Here is a 13,574-nt window from a genome sequence, read left to right as displayed (position 1 = left end):
CTCTCCCCACCCTTGGCTGGATGTTGGGAGGGTGAGCAAAGGGAAACCATTGTTTCGGCTGATTAGACTTTGGTGTTGCTCAGACTGCTAATACAGTATGTACTGCTTGGTACGGTCTATCTATACATGCAGGAGGCCTTTGTACTGTGTTTATTTATGGCACTCTCTGTCCCATGCAAAATGCTACAGTTTACACTTAAAAATATGGGGGCCTCTTTTTATTGCACAACTTTCCCCTTGGAAGCCCCAGACAATGAAAGATGTTGTTGTTGTTGTTGATGCTGGTATTGTAACATACTTGGGAAACCTATGACAGAACGGTAGATATCCAAAGCAAGGGTACAATACAATATGTATCACTCTATTGGGCAAGACACATTTTCATGCAATTCAATTGCAGGGCTTCTTAACTTTATAGGAAGTAATTGCACTGATCATGCATTACCCAGCAATTTAGTTCATGCTGGCCATGTTTCAATTGGATCCAATCAGGTTGTGTGTGTGTGTGTGTGTGTGTGTGTGTGTGTGTGTGTGTGTGTGTGTGTGTGTGTGTGTGTGTGTGTTCCTAATGGAACACACACACTCCATTCCTAATGGAATCCAGTGATTGATGGTTCTGATATTTCCTTACCCTTGACCTATTTTTCTACTACATTTTTGTCAATTCAACATCTGGCACAATGGCCTACTACACATGGAAGATGGGGAGGATATGCTTGGAAATATCAGGAATAGCTCAGAAATAAATGCCACAATGTGAAATGCATTGCAAATATATACATCAGCCCATATTATGAAGCGTAATGGGAAAGGATAAGGAAGGATATTTAAAGTTGCAATATACAGCTATATTCGATTCTTAATATTTCATGACTTTCAGCCTTGTACATTACCAAATCATTCATACTAATTGTTGTATTTGCATCATACTACTAAATTATAAAGCTTTAAAAACCTTTTATCCAAAGTGACTTCATTGTGAGGCATAGAGCCATGAAAGCATGTAGGGCAAACTACAAAAACAAATTGCTGTGTCTGCAAGTTTCCAGAAAACAACCAGATCAGAGTGTTTGATTTGGACAGCAATAGGTGGATTGTGAGACATAGGTTTTGATGAGCGATGCATTGTACGTGGGGAGTGAGCTGTAGCGTGGTATGCAAGGTTTGGTTGGTTGGAAACCAGACCCTGCCAGGAAGGCTTTGCAGAAGTCTAGCTGAGAGGCATCAACGGCCAGGCAAATTAGCTGAGCCTTGTGCTGTATCAGTGTGCACTTTTTCTGACAGGAACCACCACATCTTCCAGATGTTTTACAGAGTTCATTAGGAGATGGAGACAGGTGAAACATGGGCAGAAATCAATAGCTGATTGTCAATCATGACCCCAATATTTCTAGCAGACTTGGAAGGTACTTATACACAATAGCGAAAAAATATGCTATTTTGGAGGCAGTGATTTACTGGGTGACGGGATTTTTCAGACAGAGATTTCTGAAAAGGTGCGTCAAATATATTGAGAACAGTAGGGACGGGAGTGTCATTGGCATAGCAGTGGTAGGAGAATTCATGCACCTCAATGATGGGCTTGAGTGAGGAGGATTTGTACATTGAAAAGAGGATGGGGCAAAGAACTGACCCCTATGGTACAATCATCCACATGATGTGACTTGGATCCTTTCCTCTTCAAGACCCATTAAGCGAGCGATTGGATGCCTCAACCCTCAGTCCTCGTGATACCAAGAAAGAGTGAACATGAAGTGGTTCATAGTAAAGGCCATGATGGTGTATCCACTATTAAAGCCATGCTGATTGCGATCCATCAGTTTATTCAAACCTTACGAAAACTAACTGTGTTTGTCTAACCTTGATGGATTTTCTTTTGTTTTTACTTTCATTGTGCCAATTCTCAAAGGAACATAACACAAATGTGCCCAAAAAATAAATCAATGGCCTCCATATGCAGAGGTAGAATGATAAATTAGCAATATAATATTATTCTCTGTGTATCCTACATGTTAGCTCATATGCTAACATTTGTATCCTCAGTATATTAACATTATCCAGTTTTGTAATGTTAAAAAAATAAACAAAACCTCCCAAACTACTGTAACTTCTGACCAAAATGTCTCCCTTGTCCATCAATTCACTGTATCCGAGCCAGTGAACATTGGCCGTGAATTGAGTGGCCGTTGGTTATAGTTTTGGGGGTACTCCTGTAACAGATGCACAAAGAGACTTCAAGGGGACAGATCAGGTGGAGGTTGGGGATTCTTTGCTACTGTGTTATTAAGACTGAACCCTAGATCATCCCGGATGACCATGCATCCCTACAGTTTCTTCAGTACCTGTCTCAGTGTTTGGTTAAGCATAGAGAGTCTTGATACTAGTGATGCACATAACAATGGCCCTCCCTCCGCATTGAGGTGCCCATGTCATGAATATTCCAACATGACCTTTTGTCATTCTTCTCTGGTTCCGCCTTTCCTGTTTGCCACTCTCCACTGACTGCCGGAAATGCCAAGGGAGCTGTTTCAAAATGGCGTGCTTCGCTAACAAGCCAGACAAATGCAATGAACCGGGTCACCAAGAGGATTCAGAACTATGCATTGGTGCATTGGTGGGTCAAAATAGCAGACACGTATGTGTGTTTGTGTGTTGTAGATCTGTTCTTCCCCACTCAGCAGCAAGTCTTCTGAACAATGGATCACTTCTCTGACCCAACTGCTATTTTTAGCCGAAAGCCTTCCTTTCCTATCTCAACTGCTCATCAACGCGCACTAATGTGTTGTGCACAAACCCGCTCAGAGGGTTTTCTGTGTGGAAAAACAAACAATGTTTGCTTTCCTGTTCTGTTTCAAGATCACACTGCTTTCCTACCCCCAACCCCCCTAGTGAATTGTATCAACATGGCATATAGTAACAGAGGACATTATTTGTAAGCATAGTTTTTTCTGATCCTGGATACCGTAAAGATTTGCAAAACTAATCAGGTAGATGTCCATTCCTTCATATCAAACTGTGAAAAATGCTTAATCTTGCATGTTTTATTCAAGAAGCAGTGCATCCCAGAAAATTAGGATATGCTTCTAAACTCTTAACTCCACCAGCTGATTGGTTCATTTCCCCAACCACGTCTTTCTTTTTTCTTTCCTTTCCTTCTTCTTCCACAGATACACACTCACACTCAGATATTCATTCTGAATAATTAAGTTAATTTGTGAAGTTTCAACAAAGAATAAGACATTTACAAAGAATTAGACATTTACATAGCATTTTATATACAATTTAGTTATTCACCTAAAGCAACAATGTGTTCAGATTTGTGTCATTAAGTAGCATGTAAGAGATGCGCATCTTGCTCAAGGAAGTCAGGAAGTCTATGGACAGGGGAGATTGAACACAGGGAGGATTTTGTTGAAGGCTTGTTTCTCATTTGCTCAGTTGTCTCTCTGTCTGACCAAGGCTATTAATAATACAAGGAGTTGGACCACAGGTGGGGCATTAAGACCACCATTGGGGGTTATTTTGAGGCATCTGTTCTGCATCTATTCAAATTATCCTTTTTTCAGTTACACATTTGAAAGTGGTTGGGCTTAGGTAAACAGCTAAAACCATTGTTATGGGATATTTTGTAATAGTTCAGCCTATAGTATACTATTGCAGAAGGAAGTGATCTTATTGCAGGATGAAAATATTTCCAGGCTGCAGTGTCCTTGTCCCTTTTGGCAGATAATTAAGACATAAATTGCAACCATCTCTGTACCAGCTTGTGTAGCTGACCCTGACGTTGTTAGAGGGGCAACCCCCCAGAAAAGCCTTGTTAAGCCTTGTCGTTCGCAGAGTTTGCCTACTAGGTTAACAGTATCCAACTTGGTCAACGAGTAAGACAATGTGGGAGCTTGAAATGTTAGAATTTCTTATTATAACTTATTCACTTATTATTAACCCTCGCCCTGTATAAATAACAACTCCACCCCCATACACTCTACAACAGACTCCCCCTTTAGCCATAGCATCAACAAGCAACACTTGCCTTCCCGCTCCATTAGCTGCACCTCTTCCCCCCACATACCCCTACAAGCAACAGATCTTCCTTCATTCGATACTATGAGCAACATTTCCTGCCCCCCATACCCCTACAAGCAACAGATCTTCCTTCATATGAGCAACACCTCCTCCCCCATGTCTATTACACGCCTCGTCTGCCTATGCCCTCTACAAGTAGCATATCCTATACCATCTTCCTCCACCATCACCTCTGCACAACTCCATGCTTGGAAAAATCTAACACAGGTAACTAGTAGTATCTATGTGAGGTTTGGCAAAAAAGTGAGTCAAGTTTATAGTCATTCATCCATATACATCTTCACAAAATTTTGTTTCTCACGGAATAAGGGGCTAAAAGTGCCCCTATTCTCACAAAACACAAGAAATACAGAACACAATTCTAAAAAGACAACAAACAAATACAAAGGCAAGTCTGTGGCATGGTGTGACTGCTGGTGTTTAAAGTTTTAGACATCAATTAGATAATTCTGTGGGGGTAGGGGGTCAAAAGTAGTGGATGGCAGCAGGGATGACAGCTTGTTGAAAGCAGCTGTTGCAGAACTTAGCAGAGCTGGTTCTGATGCTGGGAAACCTTTTGCCTGAAGGCAGAGTGGACAAGTTAAACTGTCTGTGTGATGGGTGGAAGGGTTCCTGCACAATGCCTCTGAAAGATGTCAGCCAGGACGCTCTCAACAGTGCCTCTGCAGAAGGTGGTAGACTGGCTGTCTTCCGTCTGCGCAGGAAGTGGAGACGTTGGTGTGCCTTCTGGGCTGCAGAGTTGGTATTGGAACGAGGTTTGGGTCGAATTTCATCCCCTTCATCTGCCATAATTGACCAAACATGGTCCTAGGAATGCCCACAATTACTGGCAAAAAACCAGTGTCCACTGCAAATTGCAATTTAATGTTTGCGTGTTCAACTGCAGTGCACTGGAAACAATTGCAGCACAAAGCATGGCGTCCCAAACCCCGAGCATCAAACAGCTAGGAGTGAACTGGCATATCCCCGACCTGTCAGTTATTCCCATCATTTGTCTACCCAAAAGTGCCTTTGTCAGACTTTCTACACTATCTCTCTGCCTTTTGGCCCATGGTGTCGCCGTATCACACTGACCCACACAACACACGTGTGGTGTCTACGGCGTGTAGATACATGCATATTCTCACCTCACAATTGTTTTTATGCACGTGTTATTCTGTGTGGACACCTGAATGCTCATGTTTCTGAGGGCATTACTCTGCCATTTATTGATCTGGCCCCAGCTCATGTCGCCGGAGATGTGCACACCAAGAAACATGGTTAGAGTTAGGCTTTTTTGTTAATTTTTAGTTGGTCATAGGATTTCCTTCACAGGGTCAGGATAGTGGCTAGGCTTACCCCCAGCCTAGATGTACTGGGTTAATCCCACAATGTTCATAGCCTAGGTATTATTGAGCTAGATTGTTAAATCCTGCCTGCTCCTTAATGACATCACAATTTTGTTACTGTATGTAACCATAATGTAACTGAACTTTAAGTGGTAGTAGGTATCTGCCTGGTTTTAGGTGCTGTGTAATTGACTAAACGGTGAACTAAATATCAGGCCTAGCCTTTTAACCATGATTTGACACAGGCCTGAACCGAAATGCAGACCTGAACAACGTATCATGCTGATCGTTCAGGGAGTTGCTGTACCAAACTTGTAGTAAGCAAAATTTCAGATGCTAAGCGAGTGTGTCAGACAGCTAAGCAGCTGATGCCCTACAGGCGCCAAGGTCTAGGTCACAGCTGAGATGTCCTCATCACGGTCTCCATCAAACACTGCTGGGCCGGGGGACAAGGGAGATGAAGCAGAAGCACTCTAGGGGGTGGGGGATATGTGACGACCCTGGAGTAGTTATGTAATTATAGCCTTGGTCTTGCACGTTTTTATTTTTTTTTGTTTTACTTATGTGCCTCACAATTTGCTTGTGCCTTATTTTATTCGTATGCCCTTAATGTCTGGTTCTCCAACATTGTAGTCAGTTAATTGGTTGCATGTTGCAGATAGTTATATAGTAATATGGTCAACATGCAATCATGTGAGCACCATATGTCTACTGTGTAATTCTTGTGGGGGGGGGTTGGTTAACATTTTAGTTAAAGCTTTGCACACTGGCACAAAATCTACTGTATTTGATAATGTGCTGCCCTTCTTTGTTGCCACGCATGAGCTGATCCCAGCCGATGGATTGTTTATTAAACTAATGTTGCTTATTTTTCTTGCAAGATGTGGCAAACCTACACCTTTTGTGAATACCCAACTGACGCACTATTATAGATTACTGACCACTATGAAGTTTTAGCTCCTCATACATAAGAGTCTAGGTTTGGCAATTTAAATAATTGCAATTTCTTTAATTCCAGGAAACTGCAATAGAGCTGATAAGCATAGACAGGGCTAACTTTACCTACACCAACATACCAAGCTGCAGATACATGTATACATAATGCACAACCTGCAAGTGAATCCTCTTTGACAAAAACATATGTCTGATATAGCTTGGCAATAGAGCAAGCGAGTATCCTTCCTGGTTTAGTTCTGGCAATAGTAGGAAAATGTGGGTTTGGCTTCCCAGCTTTCTAGCTTCCTCCTCCTCCTCCACCTTCCTATTCAGCCATGGTGTTGTTGCAGTTTGGGAGTATAAGAGGGTTGTTTTGTGGCTGCATGGTTGCTCAGCCATGATTAATTCAGACAGGCCTCTGGGGGTGAGCAGCCAGGGAGGGTTACCAAGCCTGGGATCTGGTGTCTAGATGCTGCAGAGACGTTGGCTTAGGAGGGTAAATGTAAGCGCGAGCCAGGCTAGAGATCGTCTTGTCACCGATTTTATACGTGTGTCTGTCAATCATGGGGTTGTCTGCCTTCTCCTTATTGGAAGTGGATGTTAAAACAAGGACAAGGACATAATGGATAGTTGTTTTTAGATTTGGTTTGACTTTTAAGGGATGGTGGAGGGTGTCCTGGGGATGGCGACATAGAAGTCGTGGTGACTCTTGTATAACATTACAAAGAAGTCTCTGATGCAACTTATTTCGTCAATTCAAAGAAGGCTTGAAGCCAAATGTTGTAGGCTGTGCATTTGGTTTCCTCCATCCCCAAAGACCTGAGTTTGCACATTTAAGCCTGCTTTTGAAACACGTTTATAAGACTAGAATTTTTACTTACTTTTTACTTTTTATCTGTGTTTGGTTACAGATCTGCAGAGTCTGCAGTTCATTCCATAAACTTTTAGAAATATAATTAATAATTTCACTTTCGAGAAATTTGCTAGGAACATTTCAGTATACATAAAGAGGGCTCTTAAGCTCAGCCAATAAAGGTCAATCATTAGATATGTTTGCGGTCTGACCAAGAGCTTTCTTTATTTGATCTGTCTGCGGGTCAGAGTCTGTAACCTATTTCTTTGAAGCCTTAATGGCTTATGTCCAGTTAGCCCTGCTGGAGCTTTACCGGTTGAGCCTCCGCACTTTGACATTGCTTGACTTTTTATTAGTGCTTTCCAAAAAGAACAGTAGGGCTTAACCATGAGTGCAGTCGTGATAAGGTGAAATCAATCTAAAAGACTTGAGGAACTTGATGAAAGTAACGGCATCAATAGAATGATTTATAGGGTGGTTAAGAAGGGGAAATGGCTTGTTTGATGAAGTCATGACCTGTCTGCATTTTAAGAACTCCTTGAAAGTTGAAGTAGTTACTGGTTCTTTCCATAGCTAGTGTGTGGAAGCCTCCCCAGTCCAGAGATGAGTTTGGTCAGACAGCGGAAAAACACAAGACAGCAGATATTCCTTCCTGATATGTTATTGAATGTGTCACACATACTGCTAGCACGTTAACATTGAAGTGTGATTGCTGCCATTTTCCCAACTGCCATTTTCCCATCAAGAGTCTCACATTTTCATCCATAATATTAACATCATCACACTTTTTCATCAGGCATATTTAAATGCCGGGTGCAATGTGCAAAAAAAAAAGGGTGCTAAAACTTGAGAAGATTCACGCCACATAAACAGACCTTTGTGCGTGATTAAGCCCTCTACAGAAACTGACTCCCCTCAAATCGTAATCTTGCAATCTATCCATCTATCTATCTGTCCATCGATCAATCTCTCTTATCACGTCAGGCCACGGCCCGTTCTGAAGCCTTGTCCTCCGTCATCCTCTGTGTACTCTATCTGCTCGCCGCCAGCTGACTCTGATGGATGGAGATGGGTGGGGCCGCCCCGTCAGGCCAATAAATCAGTTATCGCCTTGTCACAATCAGCGGCCACCGCCATCACCCAGCCTCCCGCCTCCCCTCGTTCACACATCAGTCCGTCTGGCCGATGTTCCTCTGACCGCCCGGCCGGCTGGGGAAGGCAGAGCGTGCGGGGCGGAGAACACAGAGCTAATGATGAAGTTAGGCGGCTAGTCGATGGTGTTTCATACCCCGTGGCACTGACCTTTTCTAACGGCTACATCAATGATCTCTCGTATTATTAGCCAGAAGGTTGGAGTAGATGATTCTGTTGTTACCGATGGTGGCTAAGTGCAAACGTATATTTCAGTCTGCTCTTTCTTTTCCAAAGAAGGTCACTGTTTTGTTTGATGGGGTGTAGGGCTAATGGTGGAGTTTTGTATCTAGGACGGCCCATGCCGCTATAGGATTTGTTTTTCACTTCTGCACAAATATACAGTTAATCTGCTCTTACTCATTTTAATGGGAATGTTTCTAGCAGATAGTGTTGACCAGATTTACCCCATTCTCGGCACCCAGGCACATCTTGCCTTTCCTACTGTTATTTATTGCCATAATCTTTTGATGATGTTGAAAACACAATTGTTATTTCCTTTATCTCTTTCTTTTGTGCAATGTTCATAATATAACTATATCCATGGCTAGCAAGCAATGTATCGCTCATTTGAATTATTCCCAGACAAAAAGGCGATAGATCACCCTTTTTACCCTTCCCATCTCAAAAGGACTTCCACATACTGGAATAGAAAAGAGCACACAGGGTTACCTAAATGTGACCTTTCCTTGCACCCTGTCACCGACTCTACTTTCATGATTAAGCTCTGATCCTTCATCAGTTTAGTACTACACACAAAAGCATGAAAAACACACAAACACAGATCTACTGCCGATGAATGCACTCCAATGATAGACCAGTGATCCAAGTTTCCTTTTGCAGTCTTTTCTATGAGTGTGTATGTGTACATTTATTGCAAAGAGTCATTTCCCTATTTCTTACCCAACCCCAACTTCTCCACTCTCTCTCCCCACCCACCTGCAGCTGGTTGGCGGGCAGTTTGACCTGGAGATGAACTTCATCATCCAGGAGTGTGAGAGCATCGTGTGCATGGTAGAGCTCCTGGACCAGTGTGAGCCCACCTGCCAGGCCGAGGTGTGGAGCATCTTCACGGCCATCCTGAAGAAGAGCATCCGAAACCTCCAGGCCTGCACGGACATGGCCCTCATCCAGCTGGTGCTGCAGCGAGTTGCCTCCACCGACAGCATGATCGCAGGTAAGGAAGACCTGCCTTTTCTCAACGGCAACCAAAGCCTTATGACAAAACCGGCCTCAGTAATACACTGTGATTGGTCGGTTGTGTAGTGCTTTTCTACCAAGCTTTTTTTTAAGGCGGTGACAATAATGGCTGAATCTAGACATTGGCATAATGAAATGCTTGTGTACATTACGACCAAGTATGGGAAAGGCAACACATACTTCCGAGAGTATGCTTTCAAAGATAAGTTAATAACGGATTCTCCTAATTCTCCTAAATGATTGTCTAACCCACTATCGTTTTTCAGTTGCATGGATTTGATGGTGTGATTTGAGTTATTGTTCTTATGCTCTTTGCTGCTCTATTTATGTTTTGTTAATCAAAGTGCTGGAGTCAGTTTTTATTGTTAAATAATAGAACTCCACTAGTGATGCCATGGTTATGGCCCACGGCAACTTTGTGATACTTTTTTAGTACCATTGTTGTGTATGAGCGCCTCAATTGAAAAGCTGCATGCTAGGCCACGATAACAAAACAAAGCTTGATATTAGAACTCTACTTTGAACCTAAATATGACAATGTAAAAGTTCTATATTGGACATCAATGATACAAAATAAAAACCTCATGCTGGAAAACACATTAACAAAATAAATGGACAATGAAGGATGCCCATTTATTGTCCTTTTTAGGGATTTTGCCTTCTGTAAATGGAAGGGATGCCTGTCTTGCTTCTTTTGTCCCAATCCTGGAACGTGTTCCTTAAAACCTCCTGTTTCTGGCATCCCTTCCATTTAAAAAGGCAATATTCCTTCCATTGTTCAATTACAATTGAGGGTGATAGATCGGACACTATCACTATTACCCTGTGTAGTCTGAAGCAGGCCTTACTCCTACTGTTTCCGTCTACAAATTGGTCTGAATTAATCCTCCTGGGTGCGGCTCAGTGAACATTTGCCTGCCAGAACAGCGTTGGCCCAGAGGGATTGCTCAGTCAAGCTAGAGAAATTGAGTTTGTCTCTAACTAGGTGGATGCAAATACAAATTGTAGTTTTTAAGTGACGTGCAGAACAACACAGAACCCTTTTTCTGTGCATCAAAGTGTTCCTTGCCATTGTCAAAAAGAATATACCTTATTGGGGGGTAAAACAATTAATTTCTCTGTGCTATAAACTGGCTCACGTACTGAGGAGACCTTTGGACAGGGAAGGTTTTTAAACGGGCAGTGCACAGTGGTGTAGCTCTGGTAAAAGCCATCATTCACTGATGTGCAAGAAGATCCGTCAGCTGTGCTGAGTGCTGCGCTGTGGGAGAAGTCCAGGTCACTGGGTGAAACTAAATGAGCTCCAGAGACATGAAACTAACTGAGAGGCATGTTAACACCCCGTGAGAAAGAAATGGTTTGGTCCATCAGATAATACAGGAGGCCACAGGGAGTCATGACGTCCGCCCCCATGTAATAATTGAGCCATGGCTAGGGCGAGATGTTCCTTACCACCATCAAATAAAGCAACTGAAGCCTAACAGCCAGACCTGGTCTAACAAAACCTTTTTGTGGTCTTATTATCGCAGTATTTTACTCGCATGGGGCTCCAAACAAAGGTCGACCAAATTAACCCCTGAACATCTTTTACTGCCCCCACAACATTTTGGTTCTTGGATCCTCTTTACAAAAACTATAACTGTGGATCATTGAGTGTAGAGCGTGGGCTGACATGTAAACAGTCATTGAAATGCTAAATCGAGTGTTCTGAACTAAACGGTGCCTGCTCAGTGAAACTAGTATGCAGGGGTTCTATACAACTATTTTGCACATAGTTGTATTTAGTTTCTCATTGTATTTTAATTTCTCGAAAAATTACTGAGGTCCGGACTTCGGTGACCCCATAGCTGGCTACAGGCATGAGCTTAATCTGCCTTACGTGCCAGGGGTATTGTTTGACGCCGAAGCCTCACTGTATAGTGGTTCAGGCTACAGACCTGGCTTTGTTTAAAGGCAGGCTCTTCTTATCTCATATTGCCATACACGCCTGTTTTATTAAAGAGTAACTAAACCCCAACCATAATCAAACCACAGGTTGGAAATGGTCTTCGGTCAAAAGATCACATTCCTGACCGGCCATCTTCTAGGGTACATGACTGATCTGCCGCCAATCAGAAGTGTCAAATCCAAATACCCTTGTTCTTCCCAGAATGTTCCTGTGGATGGATTATTTCGTGTTTTGAGTTGTGGTTTGTGATTCTGCAATTGAATGGATGTTTTGGGCATATATTTTGTCGGGCTGTAGTCAACCAAATAAAATATTGGTAGACTGAAATTCGACCAGCTCTGTGACCAATTGATTGCTCGACCACAGCGCATTCTATTATATCAGTGCTATTTGGAGAATGTCAGTGGGTTCCAGATACACTATCTATCTTATCTCTCTCTATCTCTATCCTTATTTCTGAATGAACAACACTGTGATTCGACTGATGATTGTTAATTTAGTATTAACCCCCGTCTTTCCACTGTCTGTCTTTGTGTGTGTGTTGTGTAGACCTGATGGTGGACATGCTGGGAGTCTTGGCCAGTTACAGCATCACAGTGAAGGAGCTGAAGCTGTTTTTCAGTAAGCTCCAAGGAGAGAGAGGCCAGTGGGTAAGTGACTTTCACGAGGCATAACACCACGGTTGTCCACAACCATTCCATGTCTCAGGAAGGCTAGAGAATCGTACACCCTGTCCATGTCAGTTGCTGAAATTATAATCTTTGGAAATGCAATTCACTTAACCGACACTGATATGGCACACAGCTACGGTAGGTTGAACAACAACCTACGTGGCTGGAACCCTAAATCAATGACATTATAATATCACTTTTCATCATTTAACTTTCATACTTTACTTTTAAATGGAATAATCAACCGATTAATGGACTTACACACTTACCATTGCGATTTGTCTACTGGTGAAATATAGTGGAAGAGACATCTGGGTCAACAGGGGACGGCTCAAACAGTCAGAGTGTGTGTGTGAGTGTGCATGTGTGTCAGCAGAAAGAATGTGCTAGCAACACTGGATCTGCCCACCTCCTCCTATACCTCCATCACCACACGGATCAGATGATAACACAAAGCGGCTCTTCAGCTCTGAACCGTCTGAACGCTCCCAACAAAGTCCAAAATTAAATTCAAATTTCACCAATTATTATAGATTATGTAATTTAGTGTCCGATAATTGATTTGATGTCACAATGGTGCTGAGATATGACGTGACTTTTGTCGTATTGATATATGAATTGTTTTTATGTATAAACTTTACTCAAGATACTCAAAGCGCTTCACACGCTTTACAAGTATGTGTTGGCAGGTGGGGGTTAGGGTCTCTCATCTACTTTCGTGTAGTGCAGAACACAATGAGGTATTGAACACATGTTTTTTTTTGTGTGAAATGGATCCGTGACAGCAGGCTTGATGTCTTGAAGGGAGAGTGAGTGTGAGAGGCAAGAAAGAGAGGGACAGAGAGCCAAACAGAGTAATGGAGACAAAGTGGGACCCATTGATCAGTAGACTGCTGCAGCTGTCAAAGACACTGGGAACGTCTGCTTTGGTGGCTCTCCTGTTCCTTGGGCTCTAGCTACCCCACCTCCCCACATCTCTCCTCTCTTCTTGTCTCCTTTTGAAGCCCAATCTGGGGCAAAAACAGTGAGGCTGGGGACATACTGGAGGTGGAGTGGAGATGAGGTTGGACCCCCTAGGTGTACATCACCTACATAACTTTGACTTCGTATGAAGTGGTGGGAACTCTGGGGACAGCATCGAAAACTTGGCTGACACACTTTTCTGTCACACGTTTACTCATGTTGTAGCTAATTCCACTGGATGTTCTCATCTCAAAATGCAGATTCATTTAGCACAAAAATAAATAATGAATATGAACAGATGATTCCTAAGCACATGTGACTAGTACTCGAGTCAATTGTGCTCTGGGCTAGCTACACATTTGTGCTCCAGGTAAACTTTGTCCAAATATGTGTGTGTCATT

At 42.6% G+C, this 13,574-nt stretch overlaps 1 protein-coding gene across 1 annotated transcript in view; it reads left to right on the top strand.

The window, feature by feature from the left end:
• lrba (LPS-responsive vesicle trafficking, beach and anchor containing) overlaps window positions 1-13,574 on the top strand; it is a 170,634-nt gene that overhangs the window by 5,226 nt on the left and 151,834 nt on the right. The window contains 2 exon segments of the mRNA XM_084465513.1: window positions 9,337-9,568; window positions 12,089-12,189. Of these exon segments, the coding sequence (XP_084321639.1) occupies window positions 9,337-9,568; window positions 12,089-12,189 (333 nt within the window).

This window comes from Micromesistius poutassou, assembly GCF_964030765.1.
Source record: "Micromesistius poutassou genome assembly, chromosome: 3".
NCBI lineage: Eukaryota > Metazoa > Chordata > Actinopteri > Gadiformes > Gadidae > Micromesistius > Micromesistius poutassou.
Note: the sequence above shows the minus strand (reverse complement) of the source record. Positions and strands in the feature narration are given on the sequence as shown.